At 36.5% G+C, this 22,457-nt stretch overlaps 2 protein-coding genes across 2 annotated transcripts in view; one reads left to right on the top strand and one right to left on the bottom strand.

Moving 5' to 3' along the window:
• LOC145786614 (uncharacterized) overlaps nt 1-22,457 on the bottom strand; it is a 74,264-nt gene that overhangs the window by 39,213 nt on the left and 12,594 nt on the right. The gene's annotated exons all lie outside the window — the stretch shown is intronic.
• On the top strand, nt 265-22,132 carry LOC145786809 (uncharacterized). Its single transcript, XM_082598550.1, has 12 exons — nt 265-394; nt 11,122-11,260; nt 12,401-12,555; nt 12,902-13,093; nt 16,150-16,289; nt 16,522-16,654; nt 18,689-18,805; nt 19,365-19,462; nt 19,774-20,014; nt 20,466-20,498; nt 21,649-21,692; nt 22,106-22,132. Exons 1-12 carry the CDS (start codon nt 265-267, stop codon nt 22,130-22,132), a joined length of 1,449 nt encoding a protein of 482 aa, XP_082454676.1.

Genomic DNA, 22,457 nt, shown 5'->3' with positions numbered 1-22,457 from the left:
CTGAACCTAGGAAACCTTTTCGTCCATCTCTTTGTGCCATCAGAAAAGCACGGTCTTCTTCAATAGTAGTCAGATCCAGTGCTTTCGCGTGTGCTATGTCAAACAGTTTGTCAAGATCGGCACTGAACTTTTCTTCTTTCTTCATCTGTGTATCTGTTCTCCTTAAAGCCGCCTTCTGGAGTCCTTTCCATTGCACAAATAACTTTTCCAGTCTTTCTCTTGCATGTATTTCTGTGCATGTTATAATCCTGGCTCTCTCTCAGAATGGAATACACAATTGATAACTTCTTTGCAACTTTCGTTGATGGTTACCTTCTCAATCTTGTGGAGATGGAAGAACACGCTAAGGACTTCCCTAGCAGAAGGAAGCTTTCTCCCAGACAGTTCCTTGGAAGTGGGACCAATCAACCAAACATAATTGTCCTTTCTGGTTTTGGGCTTTGCACCACCGATAGGCCTACTACTATTATTACTGTTGCTAGCCATCTGAAAAACATAGAAAGAAAAACGTTCACAACTTCATCAGTACACTACGATCAGTGCTCATCATTTAAGGACCCCTTAGTGCATGAAAGTTAACCTTCTGTTAGTCAATAAACTCCTCCTGCCTCTTCTTTTTCATAGAAGTAGCATATTCAATTTAGAAGTGCAACTTGTTCGCTATGCTTGCTATCTTGCAAGTTCTTGGCTTCGCTTTCAAATTCTAGCCATCGAAGAAATTACGCAATACTCATTGATTTGGGTGTAAAAAGAATTTGCTTGAAGAGAAAAATTCTGCACTGGGGAATTTTTATTTCGAATCGGCAGTACCAAAAAAAAGATTTCGAATCATTAGGGAATCGTATCAAATCGAAATACTGAAATAAGCACTCTTAACCTGATTTGCAACTTCGTGTGGCACCTCTAAATATTAACCAATTTTTCTGAAATTTAGCTTGTTACCTTCTTTTAGCCTATGTAAAAAAAATTGTAGGGTGGTCGGAATGTTTCGAATAAAAAAAAAGTTTCCCATACATTTCGGGACCACCCTAGTGTATATTCCTGAACACATCAGTTATCGATTCCCATTTTAAAACTGCACCACTGTCGTTGCTGCGAACACTTCACTTCATTTAAAAGCGAAGCACTGTATATAGTGTTTTGTATAAGCTCACCGTACGTTTATTCTTAAATGCTCGTGTTTTTGATTTTTCTTTTTTTGTATTGGTTGTAAGGTTCAGTCGTCCCCGCATGGCTTCATCAACTGTCAGATCTCCAGTTGCTTTAGGTATGTGGATGCAACTGGTTCTTTCAACTAATTCATCTATTTTAAACTGTTAGGTTTGGTGGCCGTGCTTAAATTTACTTTCATCGACGTATCCTTTAAATTTACATCGCATGCACGTTTTAAACTTCTTTGGTTTTGCCGCCGTTTCCTTTTGTTGGTTTTATTCCCGTAAACTGTTGGTAACTTTATCATTGCTGTTGTTTTCCGACAAAGAAAAATAAATTGAATTGAATTGAATATACTTGCTCAGCCGAGCGTTTTACGCGCATCTCGGCGAGCACTTCGGACGGCAGCCGATCGCCGATGTCAGATCGTGACATGACGTCATGGTTTATTAGAGAGAGAAGGGAAGTTCTTTTATTTTGCATCACCAGCATATGCGAAAAAAACAAAACGAAAAACAATACAAGATTACAAAGTGAGCTAGGTTGTTTGCTGATGATGATAGGAGTGGCAGAAGGACCGAACTGGTCATCAAGTCTGCCACACCCGTGTGGTATCATATAGCGAGATACGGTGAGAATAAGTAGAAACAGTTTGATGGTACTATACCAATTACTTACACTCAGACATTAAGTGCAGTTTTAATTTTTTAGAAAACATACTAATTGTTTGAACTTTTCTTAGCTGTTCCAGTAATTTGTTCCAAGTGTTTGTTCCAAGTAATTTAATTAAGCGTTGGCCAAGCTTTGTATGCATTCTTGGTTTAAAAAGCATACCTTTCTTAGCACCTCTGGTATTATAGTTATGAGTTTCATTAATAGGACGAAAGTACTCAAAAAAAATTGCTGGTAGATGTCCTTTATTGCTTTTATAAACAAACTTACATACTTCTATTAAAAACATGTCTTCGATTTGTAGCAAGTTGCTTTTATTGAAAAGAGATTTGGTGGGAATTCTGTCCTTAATCTTGGTGAAGTTTAAACAATGAATGATGCGATTGTGTACCAGGTTTAAAGGATACAGTTCCGTTTTACACGCACGACCCCAACAGATAATACCATGCATTAGGTGGGAGTGAACTAGAGCATAGTAAACTGCTCTTAATGTCTGGGAATTTACGTACTTTCTTAATCGATATAGAGCACCACAGCTTTGAGAAACTTTTGTTGAGATTATATTGATGTGCTGTTTCCATGATAACGACTCATCAAATGTTATTCCTAAGTATTTGTAGGTGTTTGTGCGTTGCAAACTGGTATTTTGAAAAGTTATTTCTAGATTTGAATTTCTCGGACAAACTTTGACCCAAACAACATGTATTTGGTTTTGCTTACATTAATTGTTAACTTGTTTGTATGCATCCAGTTTTGAATCATTAGGAGGTTAGAATTCACTTTTTCTTGCGATCTAGTAGGGCTTTTATCCTTAATACATAGTAGCGTATCATCTGCAAACAAACGAGTCTCAAATTCAGAAGCGTGTTTAAGGTCATTAATGTAGATAATGAACAACAGTGGACCAAGAACTGAGCCTTGGGGTACACCACATTTGATTTCTTCATATTTAGAATTTGTAGTACCAATCTGCACAAACTGGTAACGGTGATTTAAGTAAGACTTTAATAAATTATAAGCATTTCCTCTGATGCCATAATAATCTAGTTTCTTTAAAAGGATTTCATGGTCAACAGTGTCAAATGCTTTGGCAAGATCAATAAAGATACTACATGTAGTAAAACCATCATCACAAATTTGTAGTAGTTGTTCATAGATATCCGTAGCAGCTAATGTGGTTGAATGTCCACCTCTGAAGCCAAACTGTTGTTGGGAAAAAACATTGAATTTTTCAAAAAAATTTACTAACCTTTTATGAATGATTTTTTCAAAGATTTTAGAGAAACATGTTAAAATGGAAATAGGCCTGTATTGATCAACTTTGTTTTTTGCTCCCCCTTTATGAAGGGGTATCACTCTTGCAATTTTATAGCTATCAGGGAATTTACCAATTGTCATAGATTCATTTATTATAGAAGCTAAGATTGGGCTTATGACATACTTCAATCTTTTTATTGTTTTGATAGTGATGCCATGTGGACCAGTTGCTTTTTTGTTATCTAAGCTGTTGACAATGCTTAAAATTTCCATTTCATCAGTATTTTCTAGGTGCAGGGAATTGAGAAGTCTGCCTCTCATCAGGGACAATGGATTAGAAGTGGTGTTTGGAACTTTGGCTGCAAGTGAAGGTCCCACTTGAGTAAAATATGTGTTAAATGTATTACTTATTTGCACCGGGTCGGTTGTAACTTCATGAACATTACTTAATGAAAAGTTGGTTGCATGTTGTATATAATGTTTTTTGTTTGTACGGCCAGTAATTTCATTTGTTATTTTCCATGTGTTGCTAGAGTTGTTTCTTTCTTTGTTTATTGAAGTTTTATAATGATTAGACTTCGATTTCTCTTTCACATGAGTAAGCAGATTTCTATATTTTTTGTACTTGGTGTATAAATCGTTACTCTTAAAGTTAGATTTACATAGTTGCTTGTACATTTTATTCCTCGTTTTGATGGAGGATAGAATACCTCTTGACAACCATGGCCTCAAATATAACCGGCAGTTGTAGGGAAAGAGGAGATGGAGGACCTCTGGCAGTGCTAAAAAGCAGTGCTCCGGCAGTGCTCTGGCACTGCCCTAGCAGAGCCAAAAGCAGAGCCTTGGCAGAGCAGTCTGGCAGAGCAGTCTGGCAGAGTCTTAGCCTCTGTCCTGGCAGTATTTCTTGTTTGTTTATAAAAGTAGTGTTCTGGTCTTGTTTGTTTATTTTATGCGAAATTGTTATTATTTATTTCTTGTTTGTTTTATTTTATGAGGAAAACAGTGCCCTTACAATGGTAGGTCTGACAGTACAGAGCAAGAAGCAGTGTGGCAAAGCAGTGAAAGCTGAGTATTATTTCTTCTTTGTTTATGATATGTGAAGTTAATATTATTTCTTGTTTGTTTATTTTATGCGAAATTGTTATTATTTATTTCTTGTTTGTTTATTTTATGAGGAAAACAACCCCCTTACGATGCTACGTCGGCCAGTGCAGAGCAAGAAGCAGTGTGAAAAAACAGTGAAAAATGGGTATTATTTCTTGTTTGTTTATTTTATGTAAAATTGACCATAATTTATTTCTTGTTTGTTTATTTTATGCGAAATTGTTATTATTTATTTCTTGTTTGTTTATTTTATGAGGAAAACAGCCCCCTTACAATGCTACGTCTACCAGTAAAGACAAAGAAGCAGTGTGGCAAAGCAGTGAAAGCTGAGTATTATTTCTTGTTTGTTTATTTTATGTAAAATTGATATGATTTACTTCTTGTTTGTTTATTTTATGAGGAAAACAGTCCCCTTACAATGGTACGTCTGGCAGTACAGAGCAAGAAGCAGTGTGGCAAAGCAGTGAAAGCTGAATATTATTTCTTGTTAGTTTATTTTATGTTAAATTGATATTACTTCTTGTTTGTTTTATTTTATGAGCAAGAAACAGTGTGGAAAAGCAGTGAAAGCTGACTATTATTTCTTGTTTGTGTATTTTATGTGAAATTGAAATGATTTATATCTTGTTTGTTTATTTTATGAGAGAAGCAGTGCTCTGGTACTGCCCTGGCAATGGTCTTATTTCTTGTTTGTTTTATTTTATTTGAAATTGACATTATTTATTTCTTGTTTGTTTTATTTTGTGAGAAAGACAGTCACCATACAATGCTACGTCTGGTGGTACACAGCAAGAAGCAGGGTAACCAAACAAAGAAGTGTCTTAAAAGCTGAGCAATGACACTATTTATTTCTTGTTTTTTATTTTATGAGAATAGAAAAGCTTAAACACACCACAGCGCTACCGTTTGGTGAAAACAATTCAATCGCGTCATCGATGTCACAACCGTTGTGTAATATGTCGAAGAAATGAAAGGAAGTCGGTACTTTCCCTACTCATAATTTTGTAGGAAATTTGTTGTTAATTGCTTCCTTGCCTAGGTATGTTCACAGTTGCCTCAAACTATATTGCAACTCTGATTTTAATTCATACTCTTTAACCTTAGAAGATTAGTTGAACTAAAGTTTTATTTTAGTTTTATAAAAAAAATTATCATTTAAGGTACATTTGTTAGGTAACAGCTTTTTGGTTGGTTTAAACTTATTGCAATCCACGGTTTTAAAGGGTTCCTTAGTCACTTATCATTTAGTTTTGGGATTCATTATTTTCTGTAACCTTTCGCAGTTGCCTCAAACTATATTACAACAGTGATTTTAATTCATACTCTTTAACCTTAGAAGATTAGTTGAACTAAAGTTTTATTTTAGTTTTATAAAAAAAAAAAATTATCATCTAAGGTAGGCTACATTTGTTAGGTAACAGCTTTTTGGTTGGTTTAAATTTATTGAAATCCACGGTTTTAAAGGGTTCCTTAGTCACTTATCATTTAGTTTTGGGATTCATTATTTTCTGTAACCTTTCGCAGTTGCCTCAAACTATATTGCAACTCTGATTTTAATTCAACTCTTTAATTTTTATCCCTATATGTCCAACAGTTTAACCCAAAGACTTAACAAATCCTGTATTCTTTCATCTTGTTTCAGTTAATATACTTGTTTAGGTAAACCTCCATTAGGTCTCCGTTTAGTGAAGGTTAGCGCAACAACGGCTTTCGTTAAAAGCTTGATACCAATTGTTTGTAATTGCAGTAAACCCTGAAGTTGTTACAACCCAAGGTTTGCAAAAGCGATAACTTTGTCGCAATGACGTAAGTTTAAGTTTGTAGTTTTATTTGTATTTTTGGAAATAATTTTTATGTCTTATTGTATGATGCTAACAACAACTAAGCACTGACATGATAATATAACAACACGACTTGGTAAATGATCACTCTCTTTTTCAATAGCACCTAGCCTCCAAGACATTTTGTTTTTTGTAAGAACACGCAATCACACCAACAAAACACGCCATAAGTCTACAACCATTCATGTATTCTGAGGTTTTTATGAAGATGTTCGGTTCAGATTCTGTAAGATACTTGCCTATCAAGTTTCCTCAGGTGCGATTCTGCATGAGGTGATCACAAGAGATGTGTTTGAAATTACCAGGTGAGACACTATCGATCTATGACATAGGCTACTCAAGTGATTGCTATCAATAGGGTTTTTAGATAAACTTCTGAGTGTTGTAGTCATTTCAAGTTTTATCTTAAACTATTTGTAATGATAAAGAGACAAGATTTTCTAAATATGAGAAACAAACGCAAGTTTAGACAATTACTTTTGTATAAAAGAGACACAGAAATGAACACCCAGTACAAATCGCATATTAAGCTTTTATAATGATGATCAAAACAATCAATTTTTAGCACAAGGTTTACAACGCATAACTTGTCAAGCATCAAGAAGCAAAAAGTATAGCGTAAAAGCTAGCAACTGAAAGTTTCGTTTTTATAGCAAAGCGCAGAGCTATCCTTAATTAAATTTTCTTTTCCAAATTTATAAGAAATTTTATAAGTTTTAGTCTGTAATTTCATTGAGTAGACCTTTATAAGTTTTAGTTTGCGATTTTGTCAAACAAAAGATGAAATGTGCGGACATATGTTGAGAGGATCGTCAGACCAGCTGCATCAATTGGTTGTTGAAGGTAGGGTAGAAACAGAAAGGTTCAGGGAAAAAGAGACGCACATGGAGAACCGTTGTACACCTTGTCAAGCATGGAGAAGCTAAAAGAATAACAAAGGTACTAACAGTTGAAAGTTTCTTTTTTGTAACAAAACACATATTGTCCTTTGCTTTAGTTTTTTATTTTTTTTATTTAGTTCGATTTTGTAGAACAAAAGATGAAATTTAAAAGACACATGTTGAGACCATTGTCAGACCAGGTACATCTATTGGTTGTTGAAGGTAAGGTGAACAAAAAAGATGCAAGGGAAAACGGAGACGAACTTGGAGAGGTGTTGTACAAATGTAAGCTGACTTGTCAAGCATCGAGAAGCAAAAAGAATAACAAAGATACAAACAACTGAAAGTTTTTTTGTTTTTTTTTAGTTCAATTTTGTGAAACAAAAGATGAAATTTGGGAGACATATGTTGAGACGATTGTCAGACATGAATTGGGTGTTGAAGGTAAGGTCGTCGGCATCGTTCGTATGAAGCAGAAAGTTTTTGGTCAGCCGAAAGGAAGGACTTGGACCCAACTTTTCGTTAGATCGTCAAGTGTGTGGATGACTGTTATTCTGTTGGGAGGGGAATAGATGAGACACCCAAAGATGATGTGGTTGACTGTTTGCTCCGTCGCACTACGCTGACACACAGCAGAATCCCTCATACCCAGCGTGTCAAGCAAGCATCGAAGTGTCAACCCCCGTTCTTAATCGTAAGGTAAGGTGAACGGAAAAGATGCAAGGGAAAAGAAGACAAACTTGGAAAGGTGTTGTACAACTGTGAGCTGACTTGACAAGCATCGAGAAGCAAAAAGAATAACAGAGGAACTAACAACTGAAAGTTTCGATTTTGTAACAAAACACATGGTGTCCTTTAAAAAATTGTTTAGTTTTCAATTTTGAAGAACAAAAGATGAAATTTGGGAGATATATGTTGAGACGATTGTCAGACATCAATTGGGTGTTGAAGGTAAGGTAGTCATCCTTGTTCGTATGAAGCAAAAAGTTTGTGGTCAGTCGAAAGGAAGGACTTGGACCCAAATTTTCGTCAGATCGTCAAGTGTGCGGATGACTGTTATTCCGTTGGGAGGGAATAGATGAGACACCCAAAGATGATGTGGTTGGCTGTTTGCTCCGTCTCACTACGCTGACACACAGCAGAGTCCCTCATACCCCAACGTGTCAAGCAAGCATTGAAGTGCCAACTCCCGTTCTTAATCGTAAGGTAAGGTGAACCAAAAAAGATGCAAGGGAAAACGGAGACGAACTTGGAGAGATGTTGTACAACTTGTCAAGCAGCGAGAAACAAAAGAATAATGTAGGAAACTAACAGCTGGAAGTTTCTGTTTCATAGCAAAGCACAGAGTTGTCCTTCAAATAAATTTTCGTTTCTAAATTTATAAGAAATTTTATAAGTTTTAATTTGCGATTTTGTAAAACAAATGATGAAATTTACGGACATATTTTTGAGAGGATAGTCAGACCAACTGCATCAATTGGGTGTTGAAGGTGTGGTGGAGGAAAAAAGATGTAAGGGAGAAGGAGACGAACTTGGAGAACCGTTGTACACCAGTGACTGGTTTGTCAAGCATCGAGAAGCAAAAAATAATAGTGCAAGCGTGACGTGTGGAAGCAAGTGACAACCAACCTTCGGTTCAAAGACGACACATCACGATGGAAAGTGATAACAAGGTTTATTAAATAGACTGGACAAGGAGAGGGTATAAGCTGTCGGTCTTAAAAACCAATTGGTTAACGTCCGCGTGGATTCGAATCTCACATCCAGCATTGATCACCATTCTCTTTCACTTCATTTAAAAAACTTTTATTTTTAAAAAGCTTGAAATAAATGCTTTGTTACGAAGGTAAAATGGTTAAAGAAATTTGCTTCCAAGCTTCATTATTTAAGAATATTGTGCCCAATATATCTAACTTACAAATCCACTTAAAGTAAAATGTAATACCGGTACCAATAAAATTTAGAGAAAGCTTATACATGTCATTAATTACAGATCACAAGATATTTTATGAAAGTGCGGATTTACCTCATGTTAACTTTCAATAAGAACAGCCCCCACACCACTCAGAGGTTACCTTTCATTCATGTAGGCTATATATCAAATGATATCTTACGCATACAAAGAAAACTTAAGAAGAAGCTAACATGATTAAAATTACCAATGTTTATGGAAGGCGATACGAAACCGATAAAATTATAGTTGTCATACGAAAATTAACAACTTTCTCTTAAACTATTGTCCGATAATAGTCTATGTTTTTGGCAACCTTTTTGTAACCGTAATTATTTTGAGTTTTTATGATTGTAGCAGCATTAATCTATCTTTTGTTTGAAAAGGTCCGATGAAAAGACTCAGTTTAAAATGGTGTACCCATATACCTTTCAAATAACTTTCTTAAGTTGTGTTACATTTATTCTTCAGGGTATCAACGTTAAACTTGACAACAATTTCGGTCTACACATTAATTGTATTTCATTTGCAAATAATAACAAAAAATAATTGTTAAGCAAAAATAAACCTTCTTCATTCTTTTCCGATCATAAAGCATCATCTGTACTGTTACACTCGACACAATCTACTTTTTGAAACAAGTCTGAACATGTTTTGTATTTGCATTGATTGCAACATTGTTTCAACTTTATGCTGTAACAAGGTTTTTTTAGATTTCGGTGAATGTCACGTATTTACACCATGGAAAGGATAATTTTTTTTAATGTCACTGTATTCTTTGGTAACTATTTTAATCTTTTTGTGTAACTTTAAAAGTTTTGTTAGACATGACAATCTGATACATGTTATCATAGCTTTTAAACCGATCTCACCATGTGTTGATAAAAAACAGGCTTGAATACACATACTACATTGTTGAATGATCAGCTTGTGTGAATGAAAATACGAACTGGTTACAATACACTTGTTTTACTTAAATAAAATTTTGTTTTCCTAAAATTTTAAACATAGTTTGCACCTAATAAACTCCATCTGTTTGTTTTTAATTAACTTTCGTGTCAACACAAGAAAACTACTCGAATTGCCAGTAGCATTTAAAGGTTCCAACGTTTTAAAACAACCGCAATGTACATTTTCCGCTTTCAACTCTATCCTTATTTTCTGTATGAAGAAACTGAATTTCTTCATAATTTTTTATATTTCAGTGAAGAGACCAAAAGGCAACCAACTAAATGTTCAGAAAAAACTATAATATTTATAATATATTGATATATATATATATATATATATATATTACTATATTTCATAGGAATAGGTATAATATAATTATATATATTATATAAGTTTTAATATATTTTATTATATATCATAGATAGCTATAATTTTATAGGATAACCTAGTTATAATAAGTGTTTTTTAAACATTTGGTGTAGTTGTCTCTGGGAGCTGCGCTTCCCTCACACAGGCGTACGATGCAGCACACTTCCGTTACATAGTACTTTGTTATAATCCTAGTGTGACCACTGGTCATCCGTAGGCGTCGTTTGTTCACGTCGCACCTTGTTTATCTTTGTAGCCACTGTTGTTAGGGACTTGCTTGTTAAGGTGGGGCTTATACGCTGATTGTCTTCGCTGGCGTGTCGTCTCAGCGGTACTTAATGTGTATCTTCCAGGTTTCACTGTCCGTCTCAGTAAGCGTTATCGAGAAGCCACAGTCTTCACCGACATGTTATGCATATAACCGACATGTTCTTCGCAGTCACCTGTTCGCCGCTTCCTGCACTGTTGGACCAGTTCCTCATGTACCGTAGTCACTTCGTATAGCTATTATGCTGAGTCAGTCCCTGTACTTGCAGGTTGTCCTGAGGCTGGGCACTTCTTGCCTCGTCGCTCCCCCTGGTTTGTCTGCTGGCGCTACAGTCCTGTTCTGGTTAAATCAAAACGTTTGTCCGTTTTTTTCACCTTCCCCGGTTAGTTAGAGATTCCCATCCTGCTGTCATGACGCTTTGCTCTCGCGCCGCGGTGTGTGGCAGTTCGTGCGACTGCTTCGCACGGCCGTTGTTCGGACTGTCCCTCCGTTTCGTAGAGAGAGTGCGCTCTGTGCCCTCTGACATGCTTCGTCACTTTTCACAACTACTTAGGCTTCATGTACTGCATATAGACATTAACTGCTTCCGCAGTGTTCACCTGTGATAACCGTAGTGATTAGATTGTGTTTGTCATTATCGATTGTAACCTTCCACACTTTTTTGTGTTAATTTAGAAATCATCGTAGCCGGATGTCCGCCGCACGAGACCTCTGCTTCTACCAATCAAGAGCCGACCAGCCGCTCCCTGGAATCAGAGGAACTGTTAGCTCTCGCGCCGTGCGGAGGGGATCCGACCCCGTCTTGTTGTTCACCGTGTGTCATTTCTGTGCTATGTATTATGTGACGTTGTACTACGCATTGTGTGCCTCTCCTGCTTCATGTCCTCGCTGCAGAGAGCTTCATCAGAAGCCAAACGGCTCCCCCCGTTTGCCTTCTTGCGGGGGTGTCTGTAGCGCCCTGCGTTTCACCTTAGGTCTTTCAACGTTTGTTACCATTGTGAAATTGTCGTTTTTTGCATACATTTAACGTTACTCAGTAATTCATGTAGTTTGGCAAGTGTGCTTCGGGATTCCTGAAGTATGATTAGGAATTTGCTTGCCTCTCAAGAAATCGCATGCCAATCAGCGAAACGCATTCTTGCAACCGGCACTTTCAATCACATATGCGTAGTTTTTCGTCTTTTCAACGTTATAACTTACAGATGCTTCATTCCTCAGCGACTATGTATATCGCGTTCTGCTCTTCAATTCGACACACACACACACACACACACACACACACACAGAGAGAGACAGAGAATTTTACTTTGGTGTAGAGACTATGTAACAGACAGTACAGTATAATTTTTGGTGCAGAAGAGTTGTTATTTTGGTGCGATTGGAAGACCGGGGTTGGTCCAAAGTGAAATAATTTCTAGTATGTTCAATTTGTAATCGAGTTCTTTTGGCTGGGATCTGGGCCATGGCCCGGTTTGGATGTGGTGATTTGAATTGTGTTCGATTGTAGTCGGGATGGTTGCGGCCTCCTGAGTTGTGTGGTAACGTGGGGTTCCTTTCTACAGTGGAAGCATGCTTATAACCGGGAAGTCTGAACGTTGTTCTCGATCATTCCCTGCGATCACTGCGCTCGGAATGTCGCTGTAGCTTCTACAGCTAGATATGGGCGGATAAGTTAAATTACATGCTGTCCGCTACAGGCTATACGGAATGAGACTATTCACGAGGCATTTATTCATAATAATTACGTAAATTGCATCATGTAGCCTACTTTTTAAGCTGCTATAACAATTTCTGCACTAAATTTTAATACTAACAAAAAAAAATTAAAAATATCGAGGATGAAAAATCTGAAAAAACAAGCTGATAATGCTCTCGACAATTATTTTCTAATAACAATTGTTTTACAACAAACTTACAGTCACATAGTATTCCTGTTATTAAACTACATTTTCAGAGTTTTTCCCGATATTATCAATGAAGACGAATATTTCGTTACATCTGAATTAACCATCAATTCCCTGCGGCCAGCCGATGACAATTTGACCATTTCAATCTTCTCTAACCAAGTCTCTAAAGAATACCATCCATCTTTGTCGCTCAGAGTAACAAGTACGGAGTGAAGTATAAACATCTTCTCTCACCACTGGTTATAGCATCGGTTTATTGGTCCTTGTTTTCTTTTCAGACAATGCCATTTTGTAAATAGCCTACCTTATATTAATAATAGCCTATCAAGGGGGTACCTGGTGAAAGTAAGAGAAAACCATTCTCGACTTTTATTGTAAAATGGGCGCTTTGCTTGTACTTCACGTCAAAAAGCGGAAATGGCACCGGAAATAAACCTCGTGGCCCATTCTGCCCCCTGACAGAAACCTATAGTGATAACCTTCTACTGGGTGATAGGATACAAAAAGCCTAATAAAAAGTTTTTGACTAATCGACTTGTGTTGGACAGATTGCTCATCCACAACTGAGAGTCTTGTCGCTGTGGAAACAAGCTATTCAGGAACTTCCGAATCTGGCTATTTCACTTGCGTAGATGGAGGAATCTTGCATTTTTTGAACGGAACCCTACTTTCACCGAATGAAACAACTTGTCAAGCTGTAGAAGACCTGTTTGTAAAAGATACAGTCCAATGCTGGAAAGGTGAGCAAATTGTTAGCATTTTAATGGTGTCGCTATTAGTTGATTTGAAACGAAATCAAAGTTACTATGTTACCACACAAAAAGTAAACTGATTCTTAACATGTCTCTGCAATCAAGTGTTTGTGTTTTATCACTTATAACGACGTGCCACATATAGGCCTGACCAGGGCCTCCGAGAGAAATCAGCACTGGTCGGGAAACAACACGAAAATTGGGCCCCATAATATTTTTTAGCAAATATTGCATTGCATGTTCGTGTTAAGCTGAAATTAGCATACTTTTCTCAGCATGAAAAGAACTTCGTTCAATGTAAAAATCATCAATATACAGTATAATCACTGGGTTACATTTGCAGCAAAAATGCCATTGAGGCAAACTATTTTGTCTAGAAAGCTTTGTAAACACACAATAGGCCGACAGGCAACGAAAATAGTTCAACCAAGCATTTAATTCAGGAGTGTCCAAACTTTTCCCACGCGATGCAGATTTGATAATAAGTGTTCGCGGGCCAACAGCCACAATGATTTTTCTGAAAACTGCATGTTGAATTTACATGATTTTTGTGTGTCTGCAGGCCAAAAATAACACATCGTACAACAACAGGTACGGGCCATACAAAACGTCTCGTGGATCGGAGTTGGCCCGCGCGCCGGACTTTGGACATCCCTGATTTAATTCAACCTTTTCTGGACTTTTTGCAATGCAAAGTTACGGATCATAGCATCAAATGATAAAATTTTGCGACGTCTGAATTAATGCACAACATGTATAGTTGGGCTTTTCAATCGGTTTTGAGTCATAGGCCAACTGGAACGCAAACAATTCTTTACAAATTTCAGTAATTGCTAAAACCACGTTCTCAAAGCACAGCCGTTGGAGGTAGCCACCGGAATACAAAACAAAATCATAACAAAACTATTTGGAAAAATCTTTCGAAAGTTGCAATCAATGATTCCTTGTGTAGAGATTATGGGGTGGTTCGTTCTAGTTTTCAGCTGAAGTTTGCTGTGTGACTTTCTGTCAAAAGTACCAACTCATCCAAAATGTCTTGAAAAATGTCATTGTTGTAGCCTACAAATGGTTTAAATTTGTCCCACATCCCCGCACCTGCACAACAGACATACGATGAAATTTTCATGGAACTTCAAACTCATCGTCGATATGTTTAAGTTTGTTCATACATTTGTCAATTCCAACAACTATCGAATCCTTTGCAATGTACGATAGAATACATTTCCTTCGAATGATTCAGCTAGTTAAGTGGAGTTATAAAAGCGTTCTATCCTCAGGAAAACAAAGTCATTTTTTTTTAAATTTACAATTGTCACTGCAACTTTAGCTTGCGAGTAGCCTACTCTTCTCAGCTTTCTCTTACTTAGATTACATCTTCCTTTAATTGCATTAAATTCATCAGTGAATCTTGTTTAGGACCGTAATCCACATAATACAAAGCAGTCACAAATTTAAAACTGCTAGTTGGAGGCTACTTTAGCATTGATTCAGCTTTCGATCAAGCTCTTGTTGGTTCCAACTTGATGCATTTAAGAAACGTCTTTAGAGCTTCAATTGCAGAAGGGTGATGTAAAGCATTGGGTTTGACTGCACCACGCCTTGATTACCCTCTCGAAGTCAATTTTTTTTGCAAGATGATAGGACAGCTTTCTTTAGATTTTTTAAAATTTTTCCTCTGACTGGGCTATAACTTTAAAGATGCCCCAAGCTTACAGATAATCAATTACACCAAAAATGATAAGACATTTGAACAACGCTGTCTGTAGGCAACATTAGGCTATGAATTCCAACTAGATTCAAGCAACAACATCCATAAACAAAAAACTCAAATAAAGAAAAAAACTCACTACCTTCCAAAATCACATCATGAGAAGCATGACCAACAAAAGGCTACTTGACCACACGAAAACAGAAGATCTTTTAACTATGACAAAATTACATCCAATTGCAGCAATAAGTTAATAAAATCAAAAGTTTTAAAACTGTTTGGCCACACTAAAAGATCACAATTCGGAATCAGCAAAGTTTGCACAGAAGGCAAAGTAGAAGGAAAAAGTAAACGTGGCAGACAACCAAAACGATGGCAAGACAACATCCAATCATGGACCGGACTCAACTTGGCGACACTGGGCGAGCTGGCTTAAAATCGCCACTCTTGGAAGCAAATAACTCATGTTGATGCGCAATCTGCTGCAGGCGGAGATAATGACTGATGATGATCCATAAACAAAAAATATACAGGATTTACTTTCTTTAATCGTGCTTGGAATGATACCTTTAACTTTCCCAGATAACTTATGTTGGATACAACATCCTATGCCTGGCCAACGCAGATTTTGAAGTTAAGGTTCAGTTGTCAAGCAAAAATAGTTCCCGCTTAGCTAAAACAGCGCCAATTTTCAAGTTGAAACTATCAATACAATCGAAACCGTTCAGTGATACAGAAATCATTTTAGCTTCAGATTTTACGTTTTGAAGATGTTCAACATCGCCTACCTTAACACGAAAATGATTTGTTTTTGATGAGAAGCATCGAGAGTGACATTTACAATGAATGAGATATACTTGGAACTACGCACTTCATTTAAGAATTTGTTGATTATTTAGTTGGTACATTTTTACTTTAGTACTAAAAATGGGCCCCCCTCAAAAGTGCAAAAACAAAAAACTACTCGTTTTTCCTTTACAATGTTTTGCTAGGGGGGAAACTGGCCCGACTTCCCCCCCCTCTCGGAGCCACTGGGCCTGACCTTAAAACGTCTTCCGCGACATATAAACGAAAACGCTTTCGATGAAGAAAAAACTTTTTAATTTTAGTTGGGTTTGTTCATTTTGATGTGATATAGCCTAATATTCGAATAAAACACTTCTGTTGCAGTTGTATTTGATCGTCTAGCTTTAGCCTATAGGCTTACTCTTTTTTGTTATTTGTCGTGTAAACTAAAATAGTGCACTGCTTTGCTATAAAATCGTATATTTGTTTAAAAATGCGCTAAATTTTAAGATACAACTAACTTGTCTCCGTGCTTCGAATATTTTTGTAGCTCCACATGTTTCACTGAATGGGCCATTGTTGGTAACCGAGGGCTCTGCGTTGAATTTTACTTGTGACTACACTGACGTCGTTCCTATTGGATTGGAGTCTACGTTTTATGTTGGCGGTAAAAATATCACTGTTACAAAGGTACAGTATATGGTCAAAAGAAACTGGGATGTATGAATTATTATTAGACTATTAGAAGTTTCTTGCGGTTTAAAAAAGTGTCTTTCAAGAAAGTTTAGATTTTATAGATTTTTCTGTCGATTGTTGAAGCTAAAGCTTAAAGAGCTATGTTACTGTTTTTGCTATTTTTAGAATTATTCTTAAAATAAAATATTAAAATAACAAATTCTTCACTGCTTTTTTACTTTTTCAGGATGAACCTTTCACTCTTAATGCTGTTAATGCCAGCTTCGACAACACTGAAATATCATGTCAAGCGGTGACCCCTTTCACAAGAGTACTTGACGATTATGGACGTTCTACTACATCCACTGTCAATGTACTATGTGAGGATTCTAAATGAATTAATTTTCATTGTCGTAGTATATCTTTTGATTAAAAGTTTTCGACCCCTACTACTTCGAAAGATTACTGAGAGAAGCCAAACCGTGATCTTACCATCTACTAATTTTCATTCAAACTTCTAGCCCTCATTGAAAGCTGGAAACATGATTTCAAAGCCGATTTGAATTACAAAATGTAGTGTTAGGCCAAGTTTAGTAACTTTTTAACGTTGAAAAAAGTACAGCAGTTTATTAGGCTACTATTGGGTTACTAGACTTTTCATAAACACGCTAGAATTCAGGGGTCACCAACCTTTTTTGCATGCGGGCCACTTTGGCACTTAGGAGAGCTGTGGCGGGCCGCACTAATAAAATTTTGGGTAGGTTGATTTTTATGCTAGAAAAGAACGCATTTCGTACCCAGTATCCAGCGTTACATGTTCTTAAATCTTAGAATACCGCAGCAACAAAATTAGTCGAACAACGCTACTGCCAGGCCAAGCTTCTTTAACAACACTTTTGACTTCTTTAACATTGCCTAATAAACGAGACCACTTGTTTTGCGCACGTACAGCGAAGCGAGCGGTTTCATCAGAATATTCGTCGCCAAGCAAAGAGTGGTGTTGTCACTTCGCTTCACAAAAGATATCTTGCCATTAACAGTTTCAGTAAATATGGAAATGTTTGACACATCGCAATACAGGCAACAATAGTGACCTGCAAACATATCAGCGAAAAATAGGTTCCAATAACAGGGAGAAAGAAATCAGGCACCATAAAACAAACGCTTGTGGAAATCACCGAAAAAACGTTTCTAGCGTAATTCATGAACATTGAACAGTCTTCCCTCTAAAAAAGCAATGAGTTGGTTTTTTATCCTTTTTGTGAGAGTCTATAAAACCGTCTTTGATACAATAACTGTCACTTGCGGTGCTTATTAGCATGGCAAGAATTGTTGATTTAACAACATTTTTCAGTACTAAGCTAAATATGTTCATACCAGAAAAAGTCTTTAAATTTATATATAATATTTTTCCAATTTATTATAAATTGAGTTGGCACACCGACCTATTTTGCCAACAAAAACTTGCACAAAGGAACACTGCTCGTGAAATCCAATAACGGTGAAACGCACACTAGTGTTTACAGGACATTTACAAACTTAAAATAAGCTATGCTCACAGACATTTTCGAAATTCGAAAACAGACGTTTTAATCAACCACTGGGACAGTGTGGCTGGACATCGCATTGGAATAACTTTAAACGACCCCTACCTAGAACTACAATCTGATTGGTAGGTCGGTGGAATCGTATGAAAAGCGAAAATATGCTTCCCGGAAAGTATTTTTTGCCTTTATGCTCTTTAACTCCTCAAGAAAAGTACTTTTGGTTATACTTGTGCGCTGATACCTGCCGCGGGCCGCACAAAACAGCGTGGCGGGCCGCCAGTCGGTGACCCTTGCGCTAGATAAAAGCAAAAGTTACCAATGAGTACGACACAAATGACACGTGCCGATCTTTTGAGAGGACTCTTTTTGTGCCATGATTCATATCATTCTTTTATCTGGCCCTTGTACAAAAAGCATTGTAGCACTGTCGCTTTCTTATGATATTGAAAATCTTAATGTTGTTAACTAGGTAATTATCTCTTCGTAATTTCACGAGTTCCCCAAGTCATGGAAATAATGGAGTCATACACATTTGAAACTAAGCTACAATACATTGTTTATGGTTCAACAAAGTAACCTTTCTACCAAAGTTTTATAGCCTATGATGTGCAGTACAAAACGTAATTTTACATTTTTTTTTACTTTTTTGTATTGGCTTACCCAGACATTTGTAGTAAACTATTTGTTGACAAATAAACTATGTGTAGCCTAGATGTTTTTTTACCCTTTCAATTAACGTTGGAGGTTGTAGCTTATCTGCAAAGTCATCGAGTAAATTATAAAGCAACATTTAAGGTTATTTATTATATATCAAGAAAAATACAGTCCTTTAAAACCAATAACCGTTTTGGATTCTATTTTCTACAGACCCACCGTTTACAGAAAGGCCTGTATCATGCACGTGGACTTTCAACAAAACGGGAACATGCAGTGTCGCATTTAATTCGAATCCACCGTCTCAGTTTGTTACACTAACAAAGAATGGTAAGAAGAAAGCCGGTAACGATAGAAAGCACACAAATATCTCAACGTTTTGAAAAGATATGATTTTACAAACTTTGTCCAAACCTTTGTTTGTTGTAATAAAAGTCAAAGGGGGCGAACTACCATTTTTTAGACCTCAGCTATGATTGGCATATTTTGTTTTTGTTCTAATGGTCAGAAATAAAGTAAACATTGAACTGAACGTTTCTCGTGACATAGACTACATTATGTGTATAAAATCTGCTTGCTCACAAATGTGACCGGTTTGCTAAGTTTAGTTGAGTCTTGGGGTTGCTTTATTAATATTTTTTAAGTGGGCTTCTTTTACTCCCAAAGGTTTCCCAAAAACAACTTTGTGATCTTCGAGACGAAATATTTTTGGCCTTGTGTTCCTATTGTTGAGAAAGTTATAACAGGTTACAACGTCTGAGTTTTGTCGCTCCTACTTTTTTCTAGACTTCTACTGTGTTTGGCGTATATTGTTTTATGTAGTCTTTGTCAGAAATATAAACAAACTGAACTGATGGAGGTAATTAAGATCATCAATTTTTGTCTTCAGGTGAGGAATTGGCTAATGGAACATCAACGTCCTTTATGATGGAAGAAAGTAACGCAGACAATAAAAAGAGACAAATGTTTTATTTCAAACGAACGAGAGTGAGTAGAAAGATCAAACTGTATGGAGAAATTGTTAGCTCTACTTCATTGTAGATATTTCTCAACCAATTCTGGAATGTGTGCAGTTGTTTAAACATAATGCCTATAACATTAATATAACAATGTGTAATTATCTATGTAAAAAAATAGGTACAGTCTTCTTGCAATCATAAAGAAATCCTTGTTTCAGAATCAAATCTAGGCATATTGCAAGATAAAATGCCTATATTGCATAAAACAATCCAGTTTTGATCCTACTACACACTGTGCAAAATCACTTTTTCTGCTAAGACAGCAAATTTATTTGCAAGGTTGTTGCTGAAGATGCTGGACTTTACACTTTGAATGTCCGTTCTTCAGTGTCTCCATTTCGACATTCAATGTCATTCCAAGTGATCATCGTTGGTGACTTGGTAGAAGTCGGCAATACTTCTGACCGCGTTGGACTCATTGCTGGAGTCACTGTGGCCGGAATAGTTGTACTGCTGATCCTGCTAGGGATAGTCTTTGTCTGCTGTTGCCGTCAGACAAATAAATCTGCTTCTGAAACTGGTAAGCTTTCGTTCATGCGCATTACTGTAGTGTATACGAAGGCTTCTGCCTGCTGTTGTCGTTCCACTTTAGCAGACAGAAAAGTGTGTTATAACATACTGAAGGTGACACCACATACAGTGCGTCTTGCCGCAAGAGTCCAATCGCAACCTATAATTATTATTTATGCCTATATGTACGCTGTTAGCCTTGTTTCATGCAGCAGTTCTCAATCTATTTGTTTGTCTAAAGTTTGTGGCGCTAAGATTAATTCCTTCAGGTTTGCACTTCATCGTTTATGAGGTAGAAGTTCTGTTACATTGCTATAACATTTTTTGCTTGCATAATATGTGACAGAGAGAGTGCAGTTGGCTATTGATAACAAGATGCTTGCAAAAGCTTTAAGTTACGAGTGAACTATGTTATAAAACGACAATTTGAATTTATTTAAATGCCTATCGAACATTTTTAGATAATATGGAAAAACCTGGAGTTAATAAGAAAGGTGAGTGACCCATATTCATATTCAATTCTTTTTACGAGTGTCTATCGAATAAGTACTTAAGAGACGGCAATCAAAATGGCAAACTCAGGGGTCAGCAACCTGCGGCTCTTTAGCTCCTCTGAAGCAGCTCCCTCTAGATTCGGCGAAACTTGCCATTTAAATTTGCGTTTGGTTGTTTATTGTAATAATGAAAAATAAAATGGCATCATAACATTGTTTCTCAGTTGTGCAAGAGGATGCACCAATAATCCCTCACCGAGTGATACTCTGTCAGGAAAGAATTAGATTTCTACAATTTTTACCTTTATCTGTTCAGTTTACAGCTATTAGCGCTAACAGCATACCCTTTCTATCAGTAGCCATGCACACATCAAAACGAGAAATGTTTTAGGCGAAAACAGAAGATTCAATTTAGAATGGTAATGAACTTTGCATTCAACGTAAATAACTTTGGGGTCCTGTACGCTTAATTTGTGGGGAAACATCCGAAAAAAAATAACAAAAAAGTGACGTCGAAAGACATTTTCAGAACAAGCATAGAGCATTTGCTGCGAAGTAGGCCTACCTACCCCATTGGAGATGAGCTGAAGAAAACAGCATTGGAAGGAATGCAAAAAGGAGAGCAAGAAAGCTTTTAATGAATAGATAAAAGCCCCATGCCACCCCAGTGTTTCTAGTTTTGTGGTAGCTCAAGAGATTGTTAATTGTGGAAAGCGGTTCACAGACGGTGATTACGGTAAATAAAAGAATCGTTCCTAATTTAAAAGATAGTTGAAAAATTGTGCTGTGATCTATTACAGAACTACCGCGAAACACGTATGTTACGTTTTTTGGATCTTTGCTGGTCATACCTGCTGAAAATATAGCAGAATGGCTTTTTTTTAATGGTTGCCGACTCCTAGGTAAATCATTAGCAGAAGCGTGCGCCTTTCCATAAATGCTCCTGAGGGAGACTGAGAAGTCACATCTCGGTTGCAACAAGAAGTATTTCATTATCTAATGTTTTCATCATTTAGGTGTAGAGTCAGAATTATGCAAGTTTGCAAAGTTACATTTCAAAATATAACCCAAATCAAGTTTTAATAAATAGCTTACAATATTCAAAATCTATAAAATTAATCATATTACTTATATTCGCTTTGATTTACAGAATCAGAAACATTTATCGCTATGAAGCTTGTAGAAACTATCACTGTAAGTAACATCTTTCAACGTTGTCGAAATGCTGAATATAGTATTACCAGTATTACCTAAAGTATTTGCATCATGAGAATGCTTTCTATTTGGCGATGTGTTCTATTTGACAACATTTTTCATTCTATGGCTTATATTTTCCTGAGGGAATAGATAATTTTGTTTCGATTTTTATATAATATTTCCTGTACGAGAACATAACAGGTTTTTGTTTCAGCTGTTATCATCAGTCGGCAAGCTTCCAATGAAAATTTGAGTCGAAATTTTGTGTCGGGTAGTTTAGGAGCTGAATTGAAATTGATCTGAAAGTAAACCAAATTAAGGTTAAAGGCTTTGAAACATAAGCTTGAATTAGGCAGTTTATTCTAATTAAAGCAACTAAAAAAGTGTTCATCATTATTCTTGCTTTTTAGGGAACAAAGACAAACGAAGATATTTAAATTGTGAAGAAGACTCTAACATTCCTAGCAGAATGTTTTGGTAAACTGTACTACATCAAAGTCTCTGATTTTGTTTTCCTCACCATTCGAATAATATTCGTGGTAGGCGACCATGGTTAAAGTGCTCGAAAAGTCGAAGAGTAAAAATCTACTGTACATTTGAAATATTACATTCTGAATTCAGTTGTGAATTTAAGTTATTTAAGTGATATCAGTTGAATTGTTCATGTTTTGCACAAAGTTTTGCGTATTCCTCGAGTTATAAATGAGTTAAATGTAAATGTGTAGATTTTTGAACTTGATTCAAATAGGCTAAGCAATATTT

Source organism: Aplidium turbinatum, chromosome 17 (assembly GCF_918807975.1).
Source record: "Aplidium turbinatum chromosome 17, kaAplTurb1.1, whole genome shotgun sequence".
NCBI lineage: Eukaryota > Metazoa > Chordata > Ascidiacea > Aplousobranchia > Polyclinidae > Aplidium > Aplidium turbinatum.
This window is presented reverse-complemented; position numbering and strand designations above follow the sequence as displayed.